The following is a 27,497-nucleotide window of genomic DNA, read 5'->3' as shown; positions in this document are numbered from 1 at the left end:
ATTCAAGGTAGCTGAAAATAGGGATGCTATGATGTAGTAACACAAGGGCTAGAGAGACTAATATTCAAGATTGCTCTTATCCATGGCATCTTACAGAGTGACTATAGGCCACACACTTTCTCTTGGCCCAGCCTACTTCACAAGGCTGTTGGGATAAAAATAAAGGAGGGTCTCTATGGAAACTGCCTTCAGCTTTTTGAAGAAAAGTTTATCTAATAAAGTATGATTTAAAAAAAAACTATACCTGGCATAGATTTAATTCCATTTAGTTCAGAAGAGCTTGCTTCTGATAATAGGAATGCATTGTAAAGAAAACAGATACTCCTTTTTAAAATTTAATGTTATTCTGTCTTATTTTTACTAGCTTAATGCATCTGAATGTGTTGGATTGCAGTTCTCATGCTCTACAGACACCTTATACCCATTCTGGCTTATTTTACCAATTTGTCTAATCAGAATTGGAATGGTTTTCAACTGTTACTCTTTCAAGGTTTAATTTCAGTTTGTAGTGTAGATCCCTTGTGTCAGCCTCCACAATCTTTTCTCTGAAATCCTATAAGCACTAAAGTCACCGTCATGCATTCAGGGAAAAGAGCTCAAACCTAGAGAAGCTTATGAAGGCATAATGTTGTTAGAGTTTAAGACAATGTTTCTCAACACTTTTAAAGTGGAAACCCTAGGTAAATGTATTTAGCCTCTTCAATTCCATGGATACTGTCTCCATCATTCAATCCCAAACTTTTTTCTTGACCAATGTAGAAGAGCATTAACTCTTAGATTACAAGACAACTGTAGAAGAGCCTTGAAGCAAATATGTAATGACCATTAGTCAGGCATGAACTTATTCCAGAAGAACAAGAAAGTTTGAGAAAGAAATTGAAGACAGCCCTGCCCTGACAGTGTGGTTTAAGAAGAGAGCGAAAAAACTGGATCTGAATTATCAAATCAATATATCCTGGCCTCATTGCCTGGGGAAAAGCCAGTCTTCACCTCCTTCCCAAAAGCTAATAAGGTCAGGATCAGCCATATCTTTTGAGGGAGGCTGTTTCATAAGGAAGGCACTATAGTAGAAAAGGTATGCCTCTTTAGGCCTTATCAGGTGACACTGTTTCACCATAGGGACCTGGAGCAAAACTAATTTGCCAACCTTCAGTCCTACAAACTAGTCCTACAAATATAGATCGTCCACAACTGAGCTTAAAATTTCTGCTAAGTGAATTTTGCCCCCTTTTACAACCTTTCTTGTCACAGTTAAGTGAATCACTGCAATTATTAAGTTAGTAACAAGGTTGTCAAGTGAATCTGGCTTCTGCATTGAAGGTGATCGCATGATTCCGGGATACTGCAACCATCATAAATATGAATCAGTTGCCAAGCATCTGAATTTTGATCATGTGACCATGGGGATGCTGCAACAGTCATAAGTGTGAAAACAGGCATAAGTCACTTTTTTTCAGTGCTGTTGTAACTTTCAACCATCACTAAATGAACTGCTGTAAGTCGACCTGTAACATGGAGGCTTAATCCCTCTAATCAGCTGATTTCCCCAACTCTGTTGTAAATTACTTGCCTGGGAATTGATCCTTCTTTCTCAATGCTGCTCTGTTTTCTCATTAGCACCCTCCCAAGCACTGGGAGGAATTGAACATGGCTACCATGTGACCAAGCCACAGTTGTGGCACACACACTCTTTTAATGTAAGTGGCAATGGATAAGACTTTGCAAAGTGAGTGTGTATGTGGAGGCAGCCAGGAAAAGCTTTTGAATAGATGAGTCTTGCAAAAGACATGGTTGCATTATTAAAAATTTGATGAGGCATGCTTTGTTTGCAAATTGCAAAGCGTTCCAAATGTGCAAAATATTTATTTTGAATACTTTGTATAGCCCTAATAAGCGAGTCCTTCATGTTATACAAACATAGCCAATGAGTCATTGGCTGAAATAGGAATTGAAGCTTGCTTTTTTTGCATCTTCGTTTTCCAGTACAGGACATCAAATGCTATTCTCATTTTTGGATATTGAATTACAATTTAGTTCTCAAAATGCTTCCGTGTATTACATTACTGAGATAATTCTTTCAAGAGCAATAAATAAAATAGTCTCAGGATATTGTACCTTGAGAGTAGCTGGCTGAAGGCCAGCCAGTAAGCCTGGATTTGAATAAGTTTTGCTGGATCTGGTCAGAGGTCTTTGATTTACTCTTATCTTCTGCTCCCACTTTCCTTAATTCTGCTCAGCTTTCAAAAAGGGTATAAAGTTGGTGTGTTTATATTTGACTTTTATTCTGTTAAACAAAGTTCACAGTATTATGCATGGCTTTCTAGGAGGAGAACTCTTATTGAGTCATCTTATCAGAACCAGAATTGAGTTCAATATCTGAATTACCAGGTGCCCTCAAACGGTACTGTGCACCAGTTACTATCTCTCCAAGTAATATCTGTTCCTGGATCTTACTTCAAATGCTTTGCTTTTATAGATGGTCCTCGACTTACAATCAGTTAGTTAGCAACCATTCAAAGTTACGACAGACTCTGAAAAAGCTATTTCCGACCCAGAGTTGAAATTACAGGTACAACAGTGGTGGGATTCTACCGGTTCAGCCCAACCAGTAGTTCCGAGAATCATCTGTGAGCGAACGGATTTGCTCCGACGATCAGCTGTTGGTCCCACCCATCCACCCCGGCTCTATTCTGACCTTTATTTCCTGGTTTTCAAGCTCAGCTGGTTCATGCAGCACAGTAGATTGCCGCGCGTCAGCTGTTTAACACACAGGGAGAATGCAGGATTGCAGGAGAAGGTCAGTAGCAAACTCTCACGGAACCGGTTGTTACACCAGTTGAATCACACCCCTGAAGTACACCCTCCCCATCACATTTTGGGTACTCAGCAATCAGCTTGGCTCCCGTTTGTGGCCATTTGCAGCGTCCTATGGTCACATGACTGCAATTTATGACATTTTTTATGATTTCCAGTTTCCATAAGCAACACGCCATAGTGAACAATGGGCTTGCTTTATTTTTATTTTTTTTAAACAAATTTTATTAATTTTACAGACAAACAAAGCATCATTAGACATTAAAGACATTAAACCTCTTTCCATTATAAATTTTTACAAGGCAGATAAAACATTGTTGTATACAATATAATTCTAATATATCCCATTTCCACTTCAATATTTTTTTAGCAGATTTCTCATTATTTCTCTTTGCTCTTATTCAATTACATTTCTTCTATATTTATCCATTTTATACTCATCATATTCATATTTCCCTCTGCCTTGTTTACAAATATTCCTCTCGCTTTCTCCCAAGGTTTTATTAAATCTCAATCAAACATACAGACACAAAACACAAAAACATAAAACTTCTTTTTAAAAAGTAGCTTGGCCCCGGATTACCTCTCTTTATATGGACTTCAATTAGATTCGTGTTCAGCTTATATGCCATTACCTATCTTATTACCCTTCTATATCTTCATTATAACTTCTCCCCGCTTCCCACTCTTCTTAATTCTATTTTATTTATTTCATCTTAATTTAAATCATTATATTTGTATCTTTTGTCCATTCTTTTCCAATTATCCATTTATCTCATTCATATTAGAAAAAAAATATTTCTCCTGAAATCACTAATCGAAGTATGATGCCTTTCCATCACTCCCCTAAATTAACATTTAAGGTAACACCTAATTCCCTATCTAATTCTGCTTAGTACATTCTACTTACTAAAATAGTAAATCCATAAAGTAATTAAATATATAATTAAACATTAAATCTCATAGCATTCCAATTATCTATTTCAAAAACAAATACCATAATAATAAGTTCATACAAACATCCACACAATAGTCAATTAAACTCTATACTTAAACTAAATATTTTAAACATTCCTTTTAATATTTTATTAAATTTTAAAATCTATCATTATTAAACCTTTAATGTTTTAATCTTTACTTAAGACTTATTAAATTCTAATTTTCTATTTCTAATACAAATACTACAATACTATCATGTACCTTGCAGAAACATTTTGGAACAAAGTTATGCATTACCCATTATCCCTAAAAAAAGATTTCTTTTCCACATCTTGTTTCATACCTTTGTGGCTTTTCCCCCTTCTTCCTTCCTATCTTGTCCCATCTGGTCTTTTTACCCCCTTCGCTTCCCCCTCTGTTGTATTTCTCTTTTCTTTTGCTTTCTAACATTGTATTGGTTTTGCATCTTATTTTTCTATTTCTTAGATGTTGTTTTAAGTCTTATGTCCTTTTTCCTTCCTCTCTTTTTCCTTCCTCTCTTTTTCCTTCCTTTCTTGATCAACTTTGTAGACTCATTAAAGATGGCTTTTTCTTCTTCTTCTTCTTCTTCTTCTTCTTCTTCTTCTTCTTCTTCTTCTTCTTCTTCTTCTTCTTCTTCTTCTTCTTCTTCTTCTTCTTCTTCTTCTTCTTCTTCTTCTTCCATTAATTGTTGTGTTTGTTGATAAGTGGCAAGCGCCATTTCTAAAAAGCAAAAAATTTCTCTCACACCGTCTTTACCTTCTTTTTTTATTTTACCATATTCCTCTCTCAGTTCATCAACAGATAAAGCCATCATAAACCTTTTCTTCTTCTTTTTTCTTCTTCTTCTTCTTCTTAAAACAACCAAGATAATTCAAAGCTTGAAACAATTCCCCAAAATCCCAAAGTCATCAAACAATCCAAACAGAACACAAAGTTCTTCACACTTTTTCTTCCTGGGGTAATATCAATTGGCAAGGGGAAAAAAAACCCAATCTGTATTTTAAAGTCTTATTACAATTAACTTCCAATCTCAAAATCTTCCAGGCATCTCCTCCAACAAAATCTTAATGAAAATTTTCCTTTTGTCCTCTCCCTTCCCACTTATAACAGAAAGCTTTAAATTTTTACCTTCTGTAAAATAGCAGGATTTTCAATATCCATTTGTTAAATCCATGTGGAAGGAGAGTAAACTTTCTCTTTAAACACTTTCACTCACCGCTTGTAAATCTCTTCTGGAAACAAAGTATCTTTAAAAAAATCAGAATTTTCAGGATGTTACTTGTATCTTATACTCCCAGTTCAGCCAAAAAACTTTCGCTTCAGAACTTTCTCCTTCTTCCTCCAGCACAATCTTGTCCAGCTGTCAGCTTCTTTGTGGCCGCCATTGCTGACCACCGCTCCACCGCCTTGAGAAAAGAGGGTTAAGCCGGGTGAGGAAAGGGTCTGCGAAAACCCCAACCCCCTGTCCGGATCCCTCCTATCTTCGGCTGCCTCTTCATGCAGAACAATGGGCTTGCTTTATGACTGCCACAAAAAAGTCATAAAATTGGGCATGGTCATGTGGACCCTCTTAACAATCATCATAACTTACAATCAAAATTATGGGATCAATTGCTGTTTTAAGTGGAGAGCTACCTGTAATCAATCGAAATTATAGCTCAAGATTTGTTTGTTTTCCAACTAGAATTAGCAATCTTCTACTATATGTCAAATTCTGTTTCCAATTTTTCCCTTGCTAATTTTCCTAAAGCATAAACAGCTATTGCAACGAATGGCTTTGTTGTGATAGAAATTCTCGGCTGCTCAAAAATTAACACACACACACACACACACACACACAAAAAGTCTGCAAACTGTTAGTAACATTTGCAGCAATGTTAAAATTTAGTGCAGTGCTCAGAAGTGGGATTGCTAGAAGGAAGAGGTTCTGTGGAAGGAAAGTATTATTAGACAGTGTCCACATCAGCAAAAGTGGGTTCAGTTCATGTTTTCATGCTGACCCAAATACCTGCGTTGATGAGATTTTTATAATATATGGGAAAGGCTGAGCTGCTGACCAATGCCCCAAAGAGGCCAGTTTAATATTACAGTATAAATGTATACTTGAGATGAGTAGATGCTATTAGTGGTAAGTGTTTTTTAAAAGGACCCATCAGATCTGTTTCTCTGCTCCTTTACGCCTTCTAAAAATGAGCCACTTCCACTTGCATGAGTAACTTTATATTACAAACTATATTTTTTGAAATATGGGAAGATTTCCACAATGGCCTTGTAGTTCCAGGGTTACCCACCAGAGGTTTTGTCTTCCGATCTTTCGGACTCGTGCTGGAGCCCATCTGGACGGGCCCCAGCACAAGTCAGAAAGCAAAACCTCTGGTCCTGGTGACCAACCCAGGCTGGATCCTGCAACACTATCCTGGGACATGTATCTTCATTGTAGTTTCTGTGCCAAAATAACCGCTTCTGCTATGTTCTCTCAGCCGGTCTTTTGAAAGCTCGCAGATTTGCACACAAACCACCATACAACAGCAGAAAGCAGGTTTCAAGGTGTTTAATGTCAAACAACAAACTTCCCATCCGGCAAGAAATGGTATACAATCCGGTCTAGGTTAGCACTAGAAGCTTCTGCCTTCCAATGCTATTTAAAGGTATAAACACACCCACCTAAAAAATGCTCCTGTCTCCTGTACTCACCTCTAATTAGCCTCTTAATTACCCTCTGGGCTACCCCATTATCAAGGAACTGGGAAATCACTCCAGCTTATCACTTATGAAGACAGAGAAAGGACCTCTTCTCCAAATTGCTTGCCTTCTGGTATTAGCTAGTATCCTCACCCCTGCGGTGAAGTCTAAAGACTAAGGAACCTTCTCACATTGAGTTCTATAGCAGTGTTTTTCAACTTCACAACTTTAAGACATGTGGACTCCCAGAATTTGGCTTTGCTGGCTAGGGAATTCTGGGAGTTGAAGTCCACACATCTTAAAAATTGCCAGAGTTGAAAAACACAGTTCCTAGGGTTGATTGCAATAAAATTTGACGCCAACACTTCCTTTGGCCTTTTTACCCTCTTTGCTTGTTTCTATTTCTTGGTGTCCCTGAGTGTAAACTCCTGCTCCCAAGCTCTGTTTGTCTCTTCATATTTGTTTCTTGTGCTTTACTTATTCTGATTACTTTGGCTCCTTGGGGTAACTTTATACTTGTCAGCCAATTTCCTAGGTTACGTCAAATCTGTTTTGCTTTACTGCTGTTGCGTAGCCTTTGGCAAGCTGGCAATCCTAACTGGTTCTCTTGCTGCCATGTATAATTTTTTTGTGTGGGTGTGCTGGTATGTCATCACTAGGTATAAGAGGGGGCTTTTCTCTCTCAATTTGTGGATCTTAATCTCTCTTATTGCTACTGCTTGCATTCTTCCTTCGCTATTACATGTGCAAAAAAACCACTCATTATTTAATTATAATTGCACATGAGTCATATTCTGTGGGATAATTTTATTGTCTGAAGAACTGTTATATGTAACTATAGGTAGTCCTCGATTTACGACTGCAATTGAGCCCAAAATTTCTGTTGCTAAGTGAGACGTTTGTTAAATGAATGTTGCCCTATTTTATGACCTTTCTTGACACAATTGTTAAGTGAATTATTGTACTTGTTAAGATAGTAACATGGTTGTTATGTGAATCTGGCTTCCCCATTGACTTTGCTTGCAAGGTCATAGAAGATAATCTTGGAAAAGTCAACCTAGGAGAATCACAGCATACTGCGCCACCCCCCCAAATCATCCCATTTCTCTTTGCTTTAATTTTTCTCCATTTTATGATTTTAATAAGTTACCATATTTGTTCATTTTTTTCTTCTATTGGTTTATGGAAATATCCTGTGTAAATTATCTCAATTGTTTTCCAAGTCCTGTGAACCACTACGAGGGAGAGATAGCTATGTCAGAAAGACAAGGACTCCATTACAGTTAGGCCCCGAATTTACATTTTCTCTAACCACCACAGTAGATTTTGCAACTCTCCGTGTGATGAACAAATCACTGCCTGCAGGGAGTATCTGGTTCTTGCAAAATTAGCTATCAGCAAAAAGTGCAAGAAAGAAGTATAGTCTGCTGCATAATGGTAACCATTCTCTTCAGTTTTGGCCTACAAATACTGAGTCAAAGATCAATAGATGCATCCCTGAATCTTCATATTAAATAAATCAGTGACCGTACGCTAAGTATCGGACAAAATAACCTTTGTTAAGGAAGGGCCATCTCTCCCTTGGTTAATTCACTTGGGGGCTCTGTATAGCAATGGAGAGGGTGCTGAAGCAAGAGAAGAATAAATTAAAAAAAGTAAATATCTTTGTGGTTTTTAATCTATCCTCGATAGGAAGCCATCAGAGATTAGATACTGGCAGAACTTAACAGATGTCTGAATTCATCACCTGCAGAGGAGTTTTGAATTTAGACCAAAGACTGCATGAAATTAGTCTGAAGGACATAATTGCCTTGAAATCATAAGTTGCTTAATAATGTTGTAAGTAACGGGATGGTGAATTACAGGACGTTAAGTCTGGAGAATTGAACCACAGAAACATTGAAAATGAGCTTCACTGTGACAAAAAGCTAATACCCTACAACTTAGGTTGGGCCTATAAAACTTTTTTTTGGATTACAATTCGTAGCAACCCCATGAACCATGGGTAATAGTAATGTTGGGAATTGTAGTTTGGCTACATTTGAAGTTCCACAGGTTGTCTATCTAAAGTGTTTAAAAAATTAAATTGTCTTTAAGTAATCTTTTATTTTACCTGGGAGCAAAATGTAGGTAAATCATAAGTGTTCTTTGATGGCACTAAGTTTTTGTTTGATGTATCCATCTTATTTTCTTTCTTGGATTGTTTCCTGAGCGTCTACAGTAGATAATAGTGGTTTCTTTCTTCTCACTATAGTACAACATGAATGGGCAAACAAAATTTTTTGCTGACTGAGGGAAATTCACATTTCATTCTATCAGGAATGAGTAACCACTAGTCCTCCAGATGTTGATGACCCAGAGCTCCCATTTTCCCTCACCAATTGGCCAGTCTGATTAGATCCTATGGAATTTGGAGCTCAGTAGCATCCAAATGGCTGTTTGGTCTTACCTTGCTGATACCATGAACCTCTGTTCAAAATGAACAGAATAAGCATAGAGGGAACTATTTGACATCAAGGCTTTCTCCTCAGATACAATATTTCTGGAGAGAAGACCTGTCAGAGAACCTTGCTGAGAGGATACTTCTGCTAGACAACTGCCGCCATCTAGTTAATTGCCTGTCACTGCTGCATTTACATTTCCCAAATTAAAGGAATTAATAAAAACTTCAAAAGCTTTGACACTTCATTTCATGCATCAACATGATTTTTAAAAAACTATTCAGCTGCAGCAAAATATTTAACGCTTGTCAGGTATATTTGTTGAAACTTAACTCTCCTCCTCAGTTGAATTTGAATTAGTTCTGAGGAGAAGTACCGTTGCTTGGCAGATGGAACTGGACCTTCAGAACCATCACTTGAGTATGGTTCAGCCTTCCATATACTTACAATATTACAATATTGAAATATTCACAAACTGTACCTCAAGATGGAGTATGTTTTTGATTTATAAATGATGCTTCTTCCGGAATCTTGGGGTGGGGGGAGAGCTAGGTAAAGATAGAAAATTATATTCAAGCTAAAATCCTTCTAAAATTGAGAGCATTTATAATCCAGAACAGATGCTGATAATTTCCCCATAATCACAGGGTTTTTCTCATACCTCAATTCCTACATCAGTCATTGTTGGGTTCTCACTCGTGTCAACCCAAAAGTTGGGTTATTTTAAAATAATGTTTCTGAAATTCGATAACTTCAAAATGTTAGATTTCAACACCCATTTCCGCTGGCTGGGGAATTCTGGTAATTGAAAAAGTTGCCAAGTTTGAAAAACAAGCATTAAAAGGTACTATAAATTATTAGTATGGAAGGCACTTATGCAAATCTTTAGTCAGGTTATGTTAATTGATAATTGTCAAGGGATTAAAACCTATTTTTAAAGCTGTTATGGACAAAACTGAATGGTATAGCTCAAGTGTTGTTCAATAATTTCATGATGGCAACTAAGATCTAGATAAGACATATTCCATGAATGCCTTTTAGAATAGAATGGTACACAAAGATCTGCTCAAATGACTATAAAAATATTTTGAAATTACTGTAATAAAATTAGGAACTGGATTGCAGGTTTGCTCACCTTTCAGTTCATTCATATGGATCTCCTCCCCCACCCACCCCTTTTTAAAGATTTGGTTCACTATTGGTGTATATTTTTATACAATATTGTTGGGTACATTACTTTCGTTAAATTCTATTGTAGTTTGAAATTTTGTTTTCAGAAACATCCGCCTGATTGAATAGGAAGGGCTAAACACGAATTGCATTGTAAAATAATGTTTAACCATTTGAGGATGCAGAGAAGAGCAACAAAGAGAAGTGGTCTGGAGGCTAAGTCATATGATGAGCAATGAAGGAAACTAGATATGTCTAGCCTATCAGATAAAAGAACTAGTGTTGACATGATAGCTGTCTTCTTGTACTTGAGGGGCAATCACAAGGAGGAGACAGTCAACTTACTCTCCAAAGTACCTGAGGACAGAACAGGTGGAAAATCATTAAAGAGAAAGCCAATCTAGAACTAAGAAGAAGTTTCCCAACCGTGAGGATGGCTTGCCTTTAAAGGTTGTGGGTGCTACATTACTGGAGGTTTTTAAGAAGAGATTGGACATCATTTATCTGAAATGGTACAGAGCAGGGGTGTCAAACTCAAGGCCTGGGGGCCAGATCCGGCCCATGGGTTGCTTAGATCTGGCCTGCAGAACCGCCCTGGAAACAGTGAAGGACTGGCCCATGGTGCCTCTTCCAATAAAAACGGAGCTCGGGAGGGTCACATCAGTGGTGGTATTCTACCGGTTCGGCCTGGTTCTGGCGAGCCAGTAGCAGCAATGAGCAACGGAGACTGAACTGGTTCTCTTGGCCGCTCTGCTGTTGGGCCCACCCAGGCTCCCATACTAACCTTTATCCGCTGAATTTGAAGTGCAGCTGCTTTGCGCGGCACAGAATAGTGCCGTGCGGCTGCTGCTGAAGTGACCGGGACCGTGCAGGCTTGCAGGAGGCAAGTTAGAATGCCTCTGCGCCTGCGCAAAATGCATGTTTGGTGCACACGTGCAAGCAAAGTGTGTGCACGCGTGCAAAGCGCACCCACCAAGCCAGGCCCACTGAACCGGTGGGAAAAAATAATTGAATCCCACCACTGGATCACAGGTGGCCCTCCCAAGCTCTGTTTTCTCTGGCAGAGAGTTGCAGGAGGCCATCGCAGCTGAAAATGGAGTTTGGGAGCCCGTTTTCTCTGGAAGAGTGCTCAGTCCACCATAGGTGCACCCGACATGAGTGACGTCAAGCTGGCCACGCCCACCCCAGTGTCACCCCTCCACCCCCACCCACCCAAGGTCAAACACTCCTGATGCGGCATTCAGGGAAATTGAGTTTTACACCCCTAGTATAGAGTCTCCTGCTCAAGCAGAGGGTTTGATTAGAAGACCTCTAAGGTCCCTTCCAACTCTCTGTTCTATTAGGGATCAGCATAGTAATGTTTCTCAAGTTCTCCAAATATGCTAGGCATTTGATCATAGCTAATCCTAAGGCTAAGTTTGCTTAACCATGGTTTAGTTTACTGAATAAAACCTATTTGACTGGGACACCACAACATAGCATAGATAATTCATGATTTATAAACCACAGAGGCTGGATTTATTATATACCATATTTGAACCTCTGTAATCCATAACCAGCAGAATAGAGATAAGGTGGTGGAATTGTCCCCATGATAGAGATAATAGCGTATCTAAATAATAATTGTCAGATCATAACTGAAGGGTAATTGGATCTGGAGGCTTTCTAACTCTCCTTAGAGTGTTCTCAAAAGGTGATAAAATGGAACTTAGCTTTTTCCACTAAGTTGCACAGGCATGGATAACATTGTAGGTATACCAGTCTAATTTATTTCCATTCATACATTTGGAAAAGAGGAAGGTTACTGTACATATAAGGCAGGGGTGTCTCCAACCTTGGCAACTTTAAGACCTGTGGACTTCAACTCCCAGAATTTCTCAGCCAGCAAAGCTATCTGAGGAATTCTGGGATTTGAAGTCCACAGGTCTTAAAGTTGCCAAGATTGGAGACCCCTGATGTAAGGGATTCCCAAATCTTTCCCCTGGGTTTGTGTACCTGGATAGAGATTTACAGTTTGGTTTTGCCTTTTGGTAGGAATCCTTGACAGAATCACCCACACTTAGACATAAAATCATCCCTTCACCCAAAAAAAACCTAGTAAAAACATTTTCACCTCCCCCAATAAAACAAACCAAACCAATAAAAAAAAAAAAAACCCCCCCCACCTCCCAAAAAAAAACCCCACCCCCCCCCCCCCCACCCCACCCCCCCCACCCCCCCCCCAACTCCTCCCCCCACCCCCAGAAACCAACCCTCCCATTAAGGGGGGTGGACCCCCCCCTTCCCCCCTCGGCCCCCCCGCCGCCCCCTTCCCCCCCCCCCTTCCCCCCCCTCCCCCCCCCAACCCCCACCCCACCCCCCCCCCCCCCACAAACACCCCCCCCCCCCCCCCCCCCCCCCCCCCCCCCCCCCCCCCCCCCCCCCCCCCCCCCCCCCCCCCCCCCCCCCCCCCCCCCCCCCCCCCCCCCCCCCCCCCCCCCCCCCCCCCCCCCCCCCCCCCCCCCCCCCCCCCCCCCCCCCCCCCCCCCCCCCCCCCCCCCAATGATAAAAGAGGGCATATTTGAAGAGATGTCCCTTGAAAAAAAAAGAAAAGTTTTTGTAAGTTTGAGTTGATTATTTTCTGTTGGGATTTGTTAAACCAGAAAGCACACCCTTCCAGTTGATTAAATATGTTGAGTAAGTCTTAATAACTGCTCCCAAAAGCAGTTGTTAAGTCTGTAGAGCAAAGTTGTGTTCTGTGGCTAGAGACAGAGACTTTGGAGCAAGCTCTTTTTATTGCAGAAAAGCAATCTTGTCTCTTAATAACCTCTATGCTGACCCTTCACGGAATAATTTATGGCCAAGTGCAACCCGGTTTGCTATTATTTCCAGCTTATTGATTTCTTACTGGGCCTAAAGAAATAGGACACTTCTTTCTCACCAGTTTCTTCTTTTGATCACAGGGTGCTTTTGAATATTACTTTTTTTGCTGCTTTTGTGGATATATTTGTGCATTACGGTAACTCCTGGAACATCTGTTATTTTTAAGAGTCACAATTACTTTTTCTGCTGCCAAATGCTTAATGCAGTAGTTTTGGGTTGCCTCTGTAGAATTTATACTGCTCCTTACATTGCACGAAACATAAATCATGGCTTACCAAATGTGCTGGCTTCATTTATTATGCTAACCCACAAGCAAACAAACCATATCCTGGCTTAATGCAATATATGACTAAGACTACAAGCAGGTGCTGGGAAGTTAAGCTAGTAGGAGTTAGCATTAATTTCATGTTTTTTAATTTCTTAAAATATTGAGATCAGCAACAGAAGTGAAGCGCAATGAAGTATTCCAAGGGGCCACTAGTTATCCCCGACAGTCCAGCCATGATCTGCATGCATAATTCAACATTGGGACATTGATTCTAGTTTGCAACTAAAAGAAACCTGTTCAGAATTGAAGAGCCTTGTTTATTTTTTGCAAATTAACAAGGAATCATCATTATCTAGCTCCCTTCTCTGCCTAAAATACAAAATGCCAATCTAAACTATCACACTAGAAATCCAAAGGCAATTTGAATATCTTGTCATACATGTGTGGACATGTCTTTTTGTGCTTATCGGTGCTGTGTGGACTGAATAATTTTTCATCTCAATCCCTAGTAAAAGTAGGAAAGGGTTTATTCAATTTTTTTTAAAATTCCTGGATAGTTGAATTCTCTGTGATTAAATAGTGTTCTCTGCAAACCTGAAATCAATTAATGACATGTTTAAAGAGTTAAAAATAGTCTTATTGTATCCCAAAGTACCTTTTGGAAATCAAATGAGATGCATTGCCCGGTCTTACAGATAGTCCTTGCTTAATGACTGGACTTTAAAAAAAAAAAACTTACAACCTATCCTTGAAGTTCCTGCTGCATATATCTGTGGTCACATGATAGCATTTTGGGCTCTTGGCGACTGGTTTGCATTTATGACTGTCATTTATGACTGTCATGGTCATGTGACTTCAATTTGGGACAATTTTTTTTGCCATTTTCCAACAGAAAAAGCAAAAAATATCTACAGAATATGCTGGATTTGCTTAATGTCTTGGGGGTTGACATTACTTTATCAAATGGATACAGTGCTCAAAATTTTGGGAAGAATCTATTTTGTTTTTTTAATCTTGGTCATCTAAATCTTATCAGAAAGCTTACATACCATGCTACCTTTGTGATTTAATCATTTATTTCTGACTTTTGATAGTATTATCTGAGAGGGTACACAATATAGAGGTTTAAGAGTTGCATGTGACCCAAAGTTCGTAGTTCACTGTTTTTAGTGTGTGGAACAGGAAATACTTACCTGAATCTGTTATTGAAGTTGAGGGGTATTGGAGGCAAAGCCCCAAGACAGAAGGTGGGACTTTAGCGTGAAGATAGAAGGTCAGTGGTTTGTTTTTGAGATCTATGTGCTTAGGCTGCCCTATCCCACATGATCAGCATGCAGCGTTCTTCATTTACTTTAATTATGTGTGCTGCCATCATGTGAACATGTGCATCTGGAGAAAAAAAATCAAGCTAGATGAGAGCTAATTGGTTCACAGGTTTTGATACTACTATTTCACTTGTTAGTGGAGATTGTATGCATTGGTTCAGAAAATTCATCGTTCTGCTTGTTCATTGATGCATCAGAAATAAGTTGGAGCAGGACAAATCCTTTTAAAGGTAAATAGTATCTTGCAAAACTGACCCACAACACTCTACAAATGGTTTTGTACAAGAACACTGGCTGCCCAGTTTAATTATCTCACTTTAAGACTGGCCAAAGAATACCCAGCTGGAGGTAGCAATAGCACTTAGATTTATATATTGCTTCAAAGTGCTTTACAGTGCTCTCTTAAGTGGTTTACAGAGTCAGCATATTTTCCCCAATAATCTGGGTCCTCATTTTACCCATCTCGGAAAGATGGAAGGCTGAGCCAACCTTGAGCCTGGTAAGATTCGAATTGCCAAACTGCAGGTAGCCGGCAGGCAGCAGAAGTAGCCTGCAGTACTGCACTCGAACCATTGCGTTAGAAGCTCTGTTGGGGCATTTCCTCATTTCTGATCTCTGGAGACTGAACCCCACCTGGCCCCTAAGCAATGCCTTTTGACTGTGAAAAGGCTCTTTGGATTTAGTCGACTGGTGTGCTTAAGATTTTTCTCCAGCCTCAACTCATCAGCATTGAAGAGCAGCGTTTAGACAAGTGCCAAGTAATGAGAACAGCCATGAAGTGCAGGTTGCTGGAGGGTCTAATTACACCTCGAGTTATGCTGCTTTCCCCCCCTCACTTCCTTTTCTCCCATCAAGATGATGATTAGCCCTATTTATAGGGGCACTGGTTTTTACTATTCAGTGCAGCGCACCTTGTGCCAATCAAATCAATATCATCTGCATTTTTGATTACTGCTTAATAACACCACTGAACATAGTTTAATTAAAGGAGGATAAAAATAAGTTTTATCTCTCTCTTCTTCATCTGACATACCTGAGTATCTGCTGCTGCCTCACTTACACAAAATAAATACAATTTGCTTGCCTGCCTGCCTGCCTGCCTGCCTGCCTTGGAGACTGGCACATCTTTACCATGGAGATCTGCTAAATCAAAGCTTATTCTATATTGTAAGATAGTCTGATTTCTGTTCCAAAGCCCAATACATAATGCTGTTCTCAGTGGACATAAGTAATATATATGAAGGATCTGTCTATGGAGACTCTCAATCATCCAGGACATGGTTGTCTCAAAGGGGTTTTCCAGAAGGCAACTGGACTTTCTTGGGTTCTTTTTCCTTGAAAACGTTTTGATTGAGTTGAGATACAATATAGATAGTCCCCAACTTATGACCACAATTGAGCCCAAAATTTCTGTTGCCCAAGTGAGATGTTTCTTAAGTGAGTTTTTTTTCCATTTTACGACCTTTCTTGCCAAAATTTTTAAGTGAATCACAGCTGTTAATAAATTAGTAACCTGGTTATTAAGTGAATCAGGCTTCCCCATTGACTTTGCCTGTCAGAAGGTCGCAAAAAGTGACCACCTGACCTCGGAACACTGCAACCGTCATAAATATGAGTCAGTTGCCAAGCGTCTGAATTTTGATCACATGACCATGGAGATGCTGAAATGGTCATAAGTGTGAAAAATGGTTATAAGTCACTTTTTTTCAGTGGTGTTGTAACTTTGAACGGCCACTAAATGAATGGTTGTAAGTCAAGGACTACCTATACTCTCTTCTTGAGCAATTTTGTTGTGTCAGTTTGAATTGATCCACTGTTCAGCCTTTTCAACTTCCCAATAATACTTTGATGATGGGACTTCTGAATCCTATGACTCCATTAAGGTCCAAAGTGCAAAGATAAATTAGCAGAAAATAGTCTGGTGCTCACATAATTCCTTGTAAATGCCTAAGTCCCATGGTAGCTTGAAATTGTGAAACTTGTCTGGAGGCAGAAGGCTGGAGAAAAGGTTTGGTAACAAAGGCAAAAACTCAGAGGTTTCCGTTTGTTTTTTAAGCATGTATTTCTAGACAAACAAAATTGGGTGTTAGAGGTTAGAAATGGCTCTCCTCAAATCTTCTGTGGTTGCACCTTTCGCCCAAATCCTGGTTCTTCAGGAAAGGAGCTCTAATTCCAACTAACAGAATAAGAATTGTGTGATTCTGACGTGGTACCAACAATGTTATATTTTATTTGATGCAAAGAAGAATAAAGAAAATTACATGGACAAATCAGATTTGTGCAACACAACAAAAATAGGTCTTCTAGTCTTTGATGTTTACATATGATGTTTACATATGACAATAAACCACCCAGTAGCTGCGGGTGATAATAGGAGAAATTGTTTGTGGACAACAAGGTACTATCCAGTGTGCGGCGTTCACATTGAATTATTTGAGATTAATGGGGTTGTTCAACATCTGGAGAAGCCAATAAAGGAGAATATTGAATCGTTGAAATGAGGGGTTCTTGGTCTTCTTTGAGCTGGGTTGTTTTCTTGCAGATGTTTCATTACCCAACCTAGATAACATTTCCAGTGCTAGTCTCTACCACTGATGATGTTACCTAGTTTGGGTAATGAAACATCTGCAAGAAAATAACCCAGCTCATAGAGCACCAGGGGACCCATCATCTGGAGAAGCACATTTTGTCCCTCTTCTAGAATTATCCGTTTTAAAAGTTTTCTTGCTGCAAATACCTAGTAGAGCAAACTGAGTTCCCTTCTAATTTAAAAATGAAAGAAATGTGTTTTCCTGGAATCAAATGGACTGTTGGTTTCTTTGCAGGTGAAAATGTCCACTATGACCCAGAAGTATTTCCCGGAAGGTCAGGCCTACTCTGTTCCCCTCATCCAGCCTGACCTCCGCAGGGAGGAAGCTATTCATCAGATAGCGGACACACTTCAATATCTGCAAAAAATCTCAGGTGACATCTTCAACAGGTAAGGGTCGCTTATATTAGAACCCGAGAAGGACAAAACTGACATACGCATGTGTTTTAAATAATAATGGCTCAGGACAGGAAGAAAACTGCACAGTCAGTTGATCTAGTTTTATTCTGTCTCCAGTATGGATCGGTGTTTCGAAAGTAGCTCTGTGAGTTCTCATTTGTCTAAGTATGAGAATCTTGAAGGAATTCTCATGGGTGTTGTTGGTAAGAGTGCAATTTTCCAAATATAGCTGACTTTGGAAAGAGCGATGTAATTTAGATTTGATATATGCTTTGTTAGTATTGGGGACAGGTTTAACCATTAAATTGGGGGTATGATATATTACTGTTGCACCAGCAGCTACTGGGTGGTTTATTGTCATATTGTGTCTACAGCTGCATGCAAACCACAATTGTAACCTTGGAGCTACAGAGAGGCTGAAAATATTCAGAAAGGGACAGCCAGCATGATTGGGAACCCAAGGAAATATTCCAGTACAGTATTCAGGGCTTTTGAACTTAGAACCAGGGTTGAATAAGCAGAGTTAAAAATACGTGTGGTTTTGAAACAATGAACAACTGTTTCTTCCTCCTCACTGTTGCTGAACATTGTCTATTGAAATTAAAGGAGGGGAACATCAGGAACCAATCTTTCAATGGGATTTATATAAATAAAAATGAATAACCCCCAATTCTCCCAAACATATTTACTCATGAGAAGTTATTTCATCTTTCCAAATTCTGCAGCATCACAACTGTAATTATTTTTCAAAAGGGCATACCTCAGTTACCAAAAGGTAACTTGCTTCTAATCTAAGACCAAGAATTTTTCCTGTTGGTCCATGTGGTGGACCAAATTATACTTCAGTTTCTTTATGGATCAGTATACATTAGAAAAAGGAAGCTTCAAATTCCTGTTTCATCTAATGTTAATGACCAGAACTTCCTATCAGATTGTTCTGAAGGATCCTCTGCTGTGCCACAGGTCTTGATTCTCTTGCCTACTTAATATCCACATGAAACCATTGGTGCCAGGCCCAAAACCAAGAACAACACACGGTGATTCCTTCAAGCTGAGTTTTGTATTGTTTTCATACCTACAGACAAAATCCTGCCAGACCAAGCAGTTCCCTGTCTGCATCTACAACATACTCTGAACTATTAGGGAAGGACCATCTTCACTCTCTTTCTTTCAAACATAATATCAGGACTGAGTTGCCTCTTCTGGAATGCACCCCTTTCTTTTGGAAATCCAGCTCCTTACTACGTTCCATCACAATTGGGGGAGTATGGTGTCACGTGTCATTAGTATGTCAGTCCTCAGCTTGACTTCAGGTTGAACAAAGTCAAGGTACTGTTAGGGTCTGCAGCAGATTTAGGTTCAGTCATAGCATGACGAAAAGGGAGTAGGTTCAGAAGTGATACAAGACTGGCAATATTCCATCTTGGATATTCATGCTAAACTGCTTTGTAGTCCCATGGATTTATAGCTACTGTTCAAGGAGCAGCTGGCAACTATGGCAGTGAGAACCTTTGCACAGCTCCATCTTGTGCTTTGACTGTGTCCTATTTTGTATCAAGAGGCTCTTTCTTCAAGTCTGTCATGCCATAGCCACATCTTAGATGGACTATTGCGATACACAATACATGGGGCTTCCCTTGAAAACCCTTTAGAAGCTATATCTGTTCCAGATTATAGTGGGCTTACATATAAAAGACCTCCTCATTTCATCAGCAAAACAATGTTGTTTCAGAAGCTGGACTAGAGTTACTAAGGGACTTCAAAAGGTAGGTTGTCACCTTTAAAGTCCTTCATGACCTAGGTTTCTATGGAATTGCCTATGCCCAGTATCATCATCTGAAAAAGATCCAAATAGGAGGGCACCTTTGGGGAGTGTTATTATCAAGGACCAATGGAGTGGGCCTTCTCTTTCATTGCCCCCTTTTCTGTAGAACAGTTCTGCTAAGGTTTCGGAAAGCCATTAACACCTACCTATCTCAAAGGGCCTTGGGTTACTGGCATGAGCATGGACCCTTCCTGCATTGGTTCTGTTGTTTTGGTACTTGGTTTTGTTGTCCCTTGCAGTGGTATTTGGTAAGATTAGGTTATTTTGTTAACATCCACTACTTTTAATCCTCTTACTATAGTAGAAGCCCATTTACACTCCAACTCACATACAGTTGAAATGGCATGTGACCTTTAGCCACACATAATTATAAAACTTAGTTTTCTAGGTGGCCTTTACATTTTAAAAAATATTGTCCTTTTTTCCCCCTTAAAAACACTCAATGGGCTTAATGTCATATGTAAATAAACCACATAGATATGTTTCTGTAACATGTAGGAAAGAGCGAATGGACTTTTAGAATGTTCTCCTAACTTGGGCAAGTTGACTTATAAAACACCAAAATGAAAACTGTTAACTACCACAGAAAATAATGACTATGATATTCCAATATACAGATAAGATCACCCTTCTGGTCAATGCCTCCTAGGGGCAAATAGCACTTAATTCTGTGGCCCAGAGGTAAATGTAACCACGAATCGTAAATCCTGTTCTATTCTGTACAATAAAAATAATTTAAAGTTTTATTAAATAATATCCTCCCAAATGTTAATAATTCTAACTGTTGTTGCAATCCAGAGGACGTCACCCTTCTCTTGGGTCACCATTCTTCAGAAACCTCTAAGAAGGCTGCAAAACTCTTTTATCGATAGCCATAGCTGTTAGCAATGGTCCGGTTTTTCCAACCGGCTGTTAACTTCCATAAAATTTTCATATACTATATCCATATAAAGATAACCAGGTTGGAGTGTTTTAATTTCTTGGCATCTTAGTAATCTTGCATTCTTATACTTCTCTTAATATGCCTGTCACAATCAAGTCTTGGAACACCAGCTCGGTTCTGCTCTCACTCTTGAATACGCTTATGACTGTAATTATTAATTCTTTCCAACAACAGAAGAGACTCCATCAGTCTTTTTGTTTCTTTTGCTTTGCCTTGGAGCTCTGTGATATAATTAATAATGATTTGGTAATTATGCAGGCCTCTGTTTTAAAAGTTTCGCAACTTTGGGTCTTCCATGCCAATCATGGGGGGAAACTTTCAAGGTGAGAGACTTGCTATTTAGTAGAGAATGACCTTTTCTTCCTGTTTTCTTGAGATAAGGTGTCTAGATCTCACTTCTTTCTTTTTCTTTTTTTTTTGTAAAAAACAAGCTTCAGCTTATCAGAGAAAAACATTCAGTTTGAATTATTAGAGTGAGAATTTGTTTCCTGAGGTCATGGATCGGGAGTGCCTGTGGTGAAACATGTGCATTGAATATGCCAAAAGAACTTGGGCCTAATATCAAACTGACACAACAGCTCTTTGGAACAAATGTGCAGTGAGAAGGGCTTTTTTCCCCCGTGTTCTAACATTTCCTTAATGTAGAAGCTTGTTCCAGTGAGTGCAAGCAGCGAGAATCCCAAGGCTTTCTGCTTTCATTTTAAAATTTCTCTATCCCAGATCTCCAACATGGTGCCTGTCGGCACCAACGTGACTCATTGACAACAATGTTCCCTGTAGGCTCTTCCCTTTACATCTGCTGAGATTCCTACCCCCGCCTTCTAGTATGTGGAGGACTCAACCTCAATTATTTCTAGAACATTACTATCAGCATACATTTCCAATCGTAATTATTTTTAGAATCTTGCTTTGCAATTGCTTATCTTGGGTTTTGGCCTCCTTTTCCTTGGTCCTTTAATCCAGGGGTCCCCAACCGCCGGTCCGCGGACCGGTACCGAACCAGCGGAACAAGCCTTACCGGGCCGCTGGTTGCTGGCGCCGCCATCTTTTTGGTAAAAAAGCAATTTTTGTCAAAAGATGGCGGCGCCAAGCGCTGGTGAGCTTTTCCGGTAGAAAGCCATTTCTACCCGAAAAGCTCACCGAAAGCTAAGCCGCCGCATTTTTGAAAAATCACTTCCGGTGACGCCACCGGAAGTGATTTTCGTCAAAAGATGGCGGCGCCCAACTGACGCCCGGAACCGGGCGGCGCGCCCAGCTGACGCGGAACCGGGCCGCGGCGTCGAAAAGGTTGGGGATCCTGCTTTAATCCATTCTGATTCCACATCTTGTTTAGGACAGAGCTCTTCAACACTGAGAAATTAAATATACCCTCCTTTCTGGGGGGAGGAGATGCAATATGTCAGTGAAATGATAGAAACCCTCACCCACCCCCAGTGATGTGATGAAGTACTTTTGACCCCAACAGCAAAAACAATATTTAAGTTGGGCATTCATTTTAATTGTAATGTAAATTTGGCAACAGAAAGGGTGTTGAGAACCTTAGGAAAAAATATGGGAGGTTGAACTTCTGAGGCGATAGAATCTTGTGTTGTCTCTAAAACCCTTACATGTGGCCTCCAGACTTGTCCAAAATTTCTGCCAGTTGCAACTTTTCTTGTAGAAAATGACTAAATATATGGTAAGTGATCCTGTTTGCTATATATAGTTTATTTGATTTTCATTGACTTAAAATGAAATAACAGACAACACTTCTTTGGTCTGTCATCATTCTATTGTCATTGGTTTCATTTGATGTAATCTGTGATATTGTGGAATCTTCCTTGACTATGAAAACAGGCAAAAAGTCTCTAACATTTTAAAAATTAACTAATTTAGTGTTACCACCTAAATATTTGTGGATCATAGTTCATTTCTTCAGAGGCAAGGAAGTAATAAAACATATACATAGATTGTAAGTATGTAAGGTGTGGCCTTACCAAGGGCACATCTGGAATACTGCATGCATTTTTGGTCACCACGTTACAAAAAAGATGTTGAGACTTTGGAAAAAGTGCAAAGAAGAGCAACAAAGATGATTAAAGGCCTGGAGATTAAAACATATGAAGAACAGTTTCACGATATGGGTCTGGCTAGTCTAGAGGAAAGAAGGACTAGGGGGGACATGATAGCAGTATTCCATATTTGAGAGGCTACCACAAAGCTATTTATCAAAGCATCAAAAGGCAAAACAAGAACCAATGGATGGAAACTAATCAAGGAGAGAAGCAATTTGGGATTAAGGAGACACTTCCTAACAGTGAGGACAATTAAACAGTAAAACAGCTTGCTTGCCTTCAGATGCTGTGGGTGCTTCATCACTGGAAGTTTATAAAAAGAAACTGTCTGAAATGATTTAGAATCTCCTGCTTCAGCAGGGGGTTGGACTAGAAGACCTCCAAGGTCCCTTCCAGTTCTATTCTGGTTGGATTGAAACTGCTGTTAGGAAGGAGGAAAAAAAATAAAAGGAAGAAAATTACAAGAGATGATAAATTTCACCAGAAGTCAATCTTTCATTGTATGGCAGACTACCAGCCTCTTGGTACTTTTGTCAGTCTTTAAAAAAAGTTCAATTTGCAGGCTACTATGGCAAATAATAATAATAATAATAGTAATAGTAATCATCATCATCATCATCATCATCGATCACATACTGAGCTGTTGCAAGACAGTTGCTCGGACTGACTACAAACAACGTCACAATACAGTCGCTCAGATGTCCACTGGAACTTGTGTCACAACTACCATCTGCCTGTAGCAAAGAACTGGTGGGATCATAAGCCTGAAAAAGTGATTGAAAATGAGCATGCAAAACTACTGTGGGACTTCCGAATACAGACTGACAAAGTTTTAGAACACAATACCCCGGATATCACGATTGTGGAAAAGAAAAAAATGTGGATTGTCGACATTGCCATACCTGGTGACAGCAGAATCGATGAGAAACAACTTGAAAAAGTCACCAGATATCAGGACTTGAAAATTGAACTGCAGAGACTCTGGCATAAACCAGTGCAGGTGGTTCCAGTGGTACTCGGCAAACTGGGTGCTGTGCCTAAAGACCTAGGCAAGCACTTAAAACAATTGGCGCTGACAAGATCACCATTGGTCAGCTGCAGAAGGCCACCTTACTGGGATCTGCTCGCATAATCCTTCGCGACCATCACACAGTCCTAAACACTTGGGAAGTGTTGGACTAGTGATTTGTGATACGAAACACAGCATGGTTATCTCGCTTGCTGTGTATACTGTCATAATAATAATAATAATAACAACAATAGACTGTTTGCCTATTTATTTTGCAACAATAACTGGGCTTCCACCATACTTAATCTTATCCTCTGTTGGTATGGCTTAGTATTTATTATTTTGCCATTCGTTCAGCCCTGAAGGAAGAGATTCAGAGAAGTCACTTCACTTTAGAAACATGATTTCAGTCAGAGATTTAGTGGTGTGTGAACTGTCTTGAGATATCACACTCCATGGCTTGAAATATCTATTGCTGAGAACTGCTAGCAATAAAGTGGAAGAGAGAAAGATCTGCTCTTCACACTTGGCTGGTAGATTACTTCTCTCTGCAGTCTTCTCTTTCTTGGACTAAATTTACTTTAGTTAATTAGCTTTGCTTGAAATTAGAAGTCTTCCACTTGGCTGGTAGATTACTTCTCTCTGCAGTCTTCTCTTTCTTGGACTAAATTTACTTTAGTTAATTAGCTTTGCTTGAAATTAGAAAGTCTTCGGAGAGATGGTAGTGGTGAAAAGTCTTTTGTTGGCTAATTAATTAAAAAAAGCAAAAGCTCAGTACTTTGGGGTAAATAAAATCTGTCATGTGTCTGAGGAGAAATGGATTGGCTCTCCTAGCAGATTTATAAAATATAAAGACAGCTCGGTTTTAAGAATATGTCAGCGAAAGACAAAATATTAGGCTAAACTATGGTTTATGTGTTCCTAATAAACTATTGTTATCTGGGTTTCCCCAATATTTTAAGCCATAAAACACAATTTGCAAACTCCAGTGGTTGGTTTCAGATAACAAAACCTCCAAAACAAAAAGTTCCCTTGCCTGCATTCAGGCTTTTTTTAATGTTAAATTATAAAGTGCCATGTAGACAAGTATTACGTCCTTTTAAGTTTTAGAATGAATTAAAAAAAAAAGTGGGAAAGCGAAAAGAATAAGGAAGCTAGTTAAAATGCAGAAAGCAAAACATGTAGGCAAGAAGGACGTCAAACGGCAAAATAAGAACCTGGAGGATTAGAGGGAGATAAATCAAGCAAAAAGAACATTGCAGTACACTTAGTCCTCAACGCCCAACCACAACTTGAGCCCTAAATTTTCATTGCTAAGCGAGACAGTTGTTAAGCAAGCTTTGCCCCATTTTACGGTCTTTCTTGCCACAGTTGTTAAGTGAATCACTGCAGTTGTTAAAGTTGGTAACACAGCTGTTAAATGAATCTGGCTTCCCCATTGACTTTGCTTGTCAGAAGGTCGCAAAAGGTGATCACGTCACCCTAGGTCAGGGGTGTCAAACTCATAGCCCGCGGGCTGGATCCGGCCTGGGCGGTGCTTAGATCTAGCCTGCAGGGCTGCCCTGAAAACAGCGAAGGACTGGCCTGCAGTGCCTCTGGTCAGCGAAAATGGGCTCCCGACGGCGAAAATGGGACCCTCTGACAGCAAAAATGGAGCTTGGAAGGGCCGTGTGCTGGCAAAGCGCTCAGGCCACTAGAGGTGTGCCCGACATGAGTGATGTCGCTGCCCACACCCCCTGGCCATGCTCTCCCCCCGAGGTCAAACACAACTCTGATGCGGCCCTCAATGAAATCGAGTTTGACACCCTACCCTTGGACAATGCAACCATCGCAAATACAAGTCAGTTGCCAAGCCTCTGAATGTTGATCATGTGACCATGGGAATGCTGCCACAGTAGTAAGTGTGAAAAAAAAAAGATTATAAGTCACTTTTTTCAGTGCCATTGTAACACTGAACGGTCACTAAAGGAAGTGTTGTAAGTTGAGGACTAATCTAGATATGTTGTAGACTTTGTGAAGGGAAAGACTGGTTGCAAAAATTGGCAAATGAGGACAAGGCAAGCTTGGGGAAAGATAAACAAAGAGGATTCAAGCAGCAGTTATAATTGCAGAATTTGAACATTTGTATACGTCTATGGCAGGACGTCTATGGGGATGCGGTGGCTCAGTGGCTAAGATGCTGAGCTTGTCGATCAGAAAGGCCGGCAGTTCGAATCCCTAGCACCGCGTAACGGAGCGAGCTCCTGTTACTTAACCCAGCTTCTGCCAACATAGCAGTTCAAAAGGATGTAAAAATGCAAGTAGAAAGATAGGGACCACTTTAGTGGAAGGTAATGGCGTTCTGTGCACCTTTGGTGTTTAGTCATGCCGGCACATGACCACGGAGACGTCTTCAGACAGCGCTGGCTCTTTGGCTTTGTAACAGAGATGAGCACCGCCCCTAGAGCCGGAAATGACTAGCATGTATGTGCAAGGGGAACTTTTTACCTTTATGGCAGGACTGCATTCCAAAGAACAGTGGGTAGGATCTAGTTAACAGTTAAAATTAATTTCATATACTTTTAATTAAAATTGAATATAATTACTTTCCAGTCATGTATTTAACACTTTTTCCCTTTCTGTCACTTCAAAAATTGCAAATTGCAAAGCACTCAAAGCATTTGGGGACTGCACACCAGAAGCTCGCTTGGATTTGTAATGACAATCTAAATGTTCTGTTAACTTTTTCCATACCAGTGCAGAATACGGGAAAAGTGAAAGTTCCATTAACTTTCAATCATAGTGTTACAATCACACACTACTCAATGCGGTTATAATAAAAGATGAGTAAATGTTTGTGCAGCTTCTTAAATCATATTGTTCGTGAAATGCTATATTGAGATACTGGGTGCGGACCTTTTGTGGTAGATCTATAGCAGCGTGAGATCTCTCCCCCAAGAATGATAGATTTTGTGCATTTATATAACTACCTGCTCGATATTTCCAAGTCAATTTTATGGGCTTTAATTCGTCAAACAGTCAGATGGGATCTTTCCTTGTTTTGCCGTACTGGTTGCATCAATACAGAAGTGACACTCAAGGTTATGAGCTGAATTGCTAACAGCATTTGAGAACATCTTCAGTTTCTCTCCCAGATCAACTCGGGCTCTTATCACGATCTTAGCTACTTCTTAGAAATATTATTTTTGGCTCAGCGATGTACATGGGCAGCCTCAGATGGCATAACATTTTCTAACTTAACTGTGTTACTAGAATTGCCCACGACTGAGGCTAGCTGTTTCTGGGTGCCATGTTAAGAAAACTGCAAACACCTACTCAGTGACATTCTTGGAATATATTACAGTCTTCAGTTAATTGGCTCATTGGACAACATTGGATCATTCAACTGGGTAGTTTATATCAGCTCTTATGTTTAGTATTCTCTTTTTTTTAATACCCGCTGCTGAACTCAGAAAATCATTAATCCGGTCATAGTCTGCTGATGGCTGTCTTCCTGGTGCTATAAGTTGTCTCAATTTAATCATCCCCATCAGTCATATTCCTCTGAAGTCCTTCCAGTTACTTGCAAGCCAATTTTAATATGTATTCTGTATTTCTCAGAATTGAAACATGATTGACAGACAGCTTTTAAAGGAGCTTGGAAGTATTAATGGGCTTTCATTGTAGCATCTGTGGCTCCAAATGATAACTAGCCTGTCAACTCTCTTCTGCCTTACTTGGAAATGTCAGAATTAAGCCCTGAGTCATATGGAAAGACTCTGTGATGTGTGTGCCCTCCACTGTAGAATCTGAAGGGCTCTTCTTTGTATTCTGCATAGACTCCCAATTCAGCTTGTATTCTCTTCCAGGTAAAGAGCTGAGAATAGGGATTAGCTTGGTTAATTTAGGAAAGCTTTTGTAGGAAAAGGGGTGGGAGGAGCTGCAAGTGTGCTGGGATTTAGAGATGGTATTCAGAGTTTTGCAGCGTTAATTCTGCGCCAGAAAAATAAACACATGGCCGATGCTTCATTTAATGTCTTTATAAACATAATAAGTAATTTTACAAACCAGTGGTAGATTTCTCCAACACGGAGCAAACGCAAACAGAAGCAGTTACAAGTCACTTCAGTAGCTCAGAAACAGTTTCACTTTAGTTCAGCAAGCAGGCAGAGGAGG

General features: G+C 39.8%; 1 protein-coding gene across 1 annotated transcript in view; it reads left to right on the top strand.

The window, feature by feature from the left end:
• Positions 1-27,497, top strand: part of WASHC1 (WASH complex subunit 1) — a 58,921-nt gene that overhangs the window by 1,336 nt on the left and 30,088 nt on the right. The window contains exon 2 of the mRNA XM_087968564.1: positions 17,348-17,502. Within this exon, the coding sequence (XP_087824690.1) occupies positions 17,354-17,502 (149 nt within the window). The 5' untranslated portion in view covers positions 17,348-17,353. The remainder of the gene's footprint in view (positions 1-17,347; positions 17,503-27,497) is intronic.

The sequence above is a fragment of the Notechis scutatus genome, chromosome 6 (genome assembly GCF_049901735.1).
Source record: "Notechis scutatus isolate UNSWTSFEM ecotype Mainland chromosome 6, rNotScu1.2, whole genome shotgun sequence".
Taxonomy (NCBI): Eukaryota; Metazoa; Chordata; class Lepidosauria; order Squamata; family Elapidae; genus Notechis; species Notechis scutatus.
This window is presented reverse-complemented; position numbering and strand designations above follow the sequence as displayed.